General features: G+C 45.2%; 1 protein-coding gene across 1 annotated transcript; it reads right to left on the bottom strand.

Moving 5' to 3' along the window:
- Positions 446 to 1,325, bottom strand: LOC107641647 (E3 ubiquitin-protein ligase BOI; the record flags this gene model as incomplete). The annotated part of the gene is given in 2 exon segments (XM_016345129.2): positions 446 to 1,037; positions 1,119 to 1,325. Coding segments are annotated over 2 exon segments (741 nt in total), but the record flags the coding sequence as incomplete, so codon positions are not given.

The following is a 1,776-nucleotide window of genomic DNA, read 5'->3' as shown; positions in this document are numbered from 1 at the left end:
TAGCCTTGATAACAATTAACAAATTAATGCTTTCCTTGAAACTATGTGCACATCACTATTCCCCACCCTATAGTGGGTTGCTTGGAATGTGGACAGTAGTGTGTTCCAAAATCAATTCGTTCCCACCAAAAAAGAAACAAATAAACAAATTGGCTAGTAGCATCAACCATGGTGCTTGGAGTGGAATCTGAATGTGATATTTGTATATAATTTCAAAGAATCACGTATTAAAATAAAACTAGTATTTTCTTTTGACAGTTGTAAACAAAGCATGCAGAAACTTAATGCCGCACCCCATCAAAGCATCTATATGGATATGGATGCTCCACATTAACGAGAAGCTTCTCAACATTATGCACCAAGATTACCCCAAATCAAGTATATACCCAATATCAATTTAATGGAATCACGCAACGACAACTTTGACAAGGCGAGGTTGCGAATTTACATACCTTTTTTTCTTTTTACTATTTTTTTGTGCAACGAAACCTATGAAATTGGGATTAAGAAAGAAAAACCTCAACGGTTGAATTTTTAACGGTGAGACAAACGGGGCAAGCACGGAAATGCTTCTCGCATTCGCCGCAAACGCAAAGGTGTCGACACGGCAGCACCACCACCGTCGCTACGCGCCTCTCGCACCCGCGGCACCTTGGACCTGCCGCCGCCACTCGCTCCGGGTCAACGTAGGCCGACTCGGCGTCCTCCGCGCACGACATTACCCCCGCGGCGGCGTCATCCGCCGTACCTGCAGCACCGGCTCCTCCTCCGGCGGCGGCATTCATGATGGCGTGGTGGAGCTGCGCCTGCAAGGAAGCGGCGGTGGCTTCCTGCGCTTTTGCCTTGGCCTGCCAAAGCTGAGCCTCGGCTGTAAGATGCGCGGCGCGTGCCTCTAACTCAGCGTTGCGGCGCGTGGCTTTGTGAACCTCTGTTTCTTTATCCCTCAAGCGTCGCGCTAATGTGTCCTCGGCGGCGGTTATGAGGGCGCGGAAATGGTTGTGTCTCTTATCCGCTAATGAACGGCGCAATTGCTCTCCCTATAGAAGATGTTCAACTTTAATACGACGAAAAGAAAGACGAGATTGAAATTGAAAAGAAGTGATAGATAGGATAGGTACCTGTGCTTGTAGGAATTGATCAATTTCGTGTCTCTGTTGTTTGATTTGGTCTGCTAATTGTTGGGATAATAGAGAAGAAGTTTGCTGCCATTGTAGTCTTTGTTGAGAAGAGAAGGATAAGCGTAGGCCAGTGGAGACTACATTTTGATTTTGATGCTGTTGTTGTTGAGGAGGAGGAGGAGGAGGGTTGAATTGATTCATGAGATTATTTGGATTTGGATTTGGATTTGGGGTTGGTTGTCTTGGTCTCTTACGGGAGAGTTGATGAGGTGGTTGTAAGGCAGAAGAATAGTCATCGTTATTATTACTGTTGTTTGTGTTGAGAAGGAGAAGATTGGATGGGTATTGAGCTTGAACGGCCATCTATCACAAAATCAAAATGAAAATGAACAAGCGGACTGACTCTCTTATTTACCAACGTAACGTACATGAGAGGCCACGCAGTAGGCAGCTCAATCTTTTTCTTCCCAATTTGCCCCTACCACACCCACCTTATTTAGCCTTTTTCCTTCCCTTCTTCTTCGCCTTTCACTTATTAAATAATTGCGTCAATGGATCCATGCCATGCCACCCGCGCCACCCTTTTCTATACTACACCTCAAAACAATTCAACTTTAGTGAAAACTCAGATCCAGTTATTTTTGTGTGCAGTTATTTT

Source organism: Arachis ipaensis, chromosome B05, assembly GCF_000816755.2.
Source record: "Arachis ipaensis cultivar K30076 chromosome B05, Araip1.1, whole genome shotgun sequence".
Taxonomy (NCBI): Eukaryota; Viridiplantae; Streptophyta; class Magnoliopsida; order Fabales; family Fabaceae; genus Arachis; species Arachis ipaensis.
The sequence above is the reverse complement of the archived record's forward strand: the minus strand, read 5'-3'. Positions and strand labels throughout refer to the sequence as shown.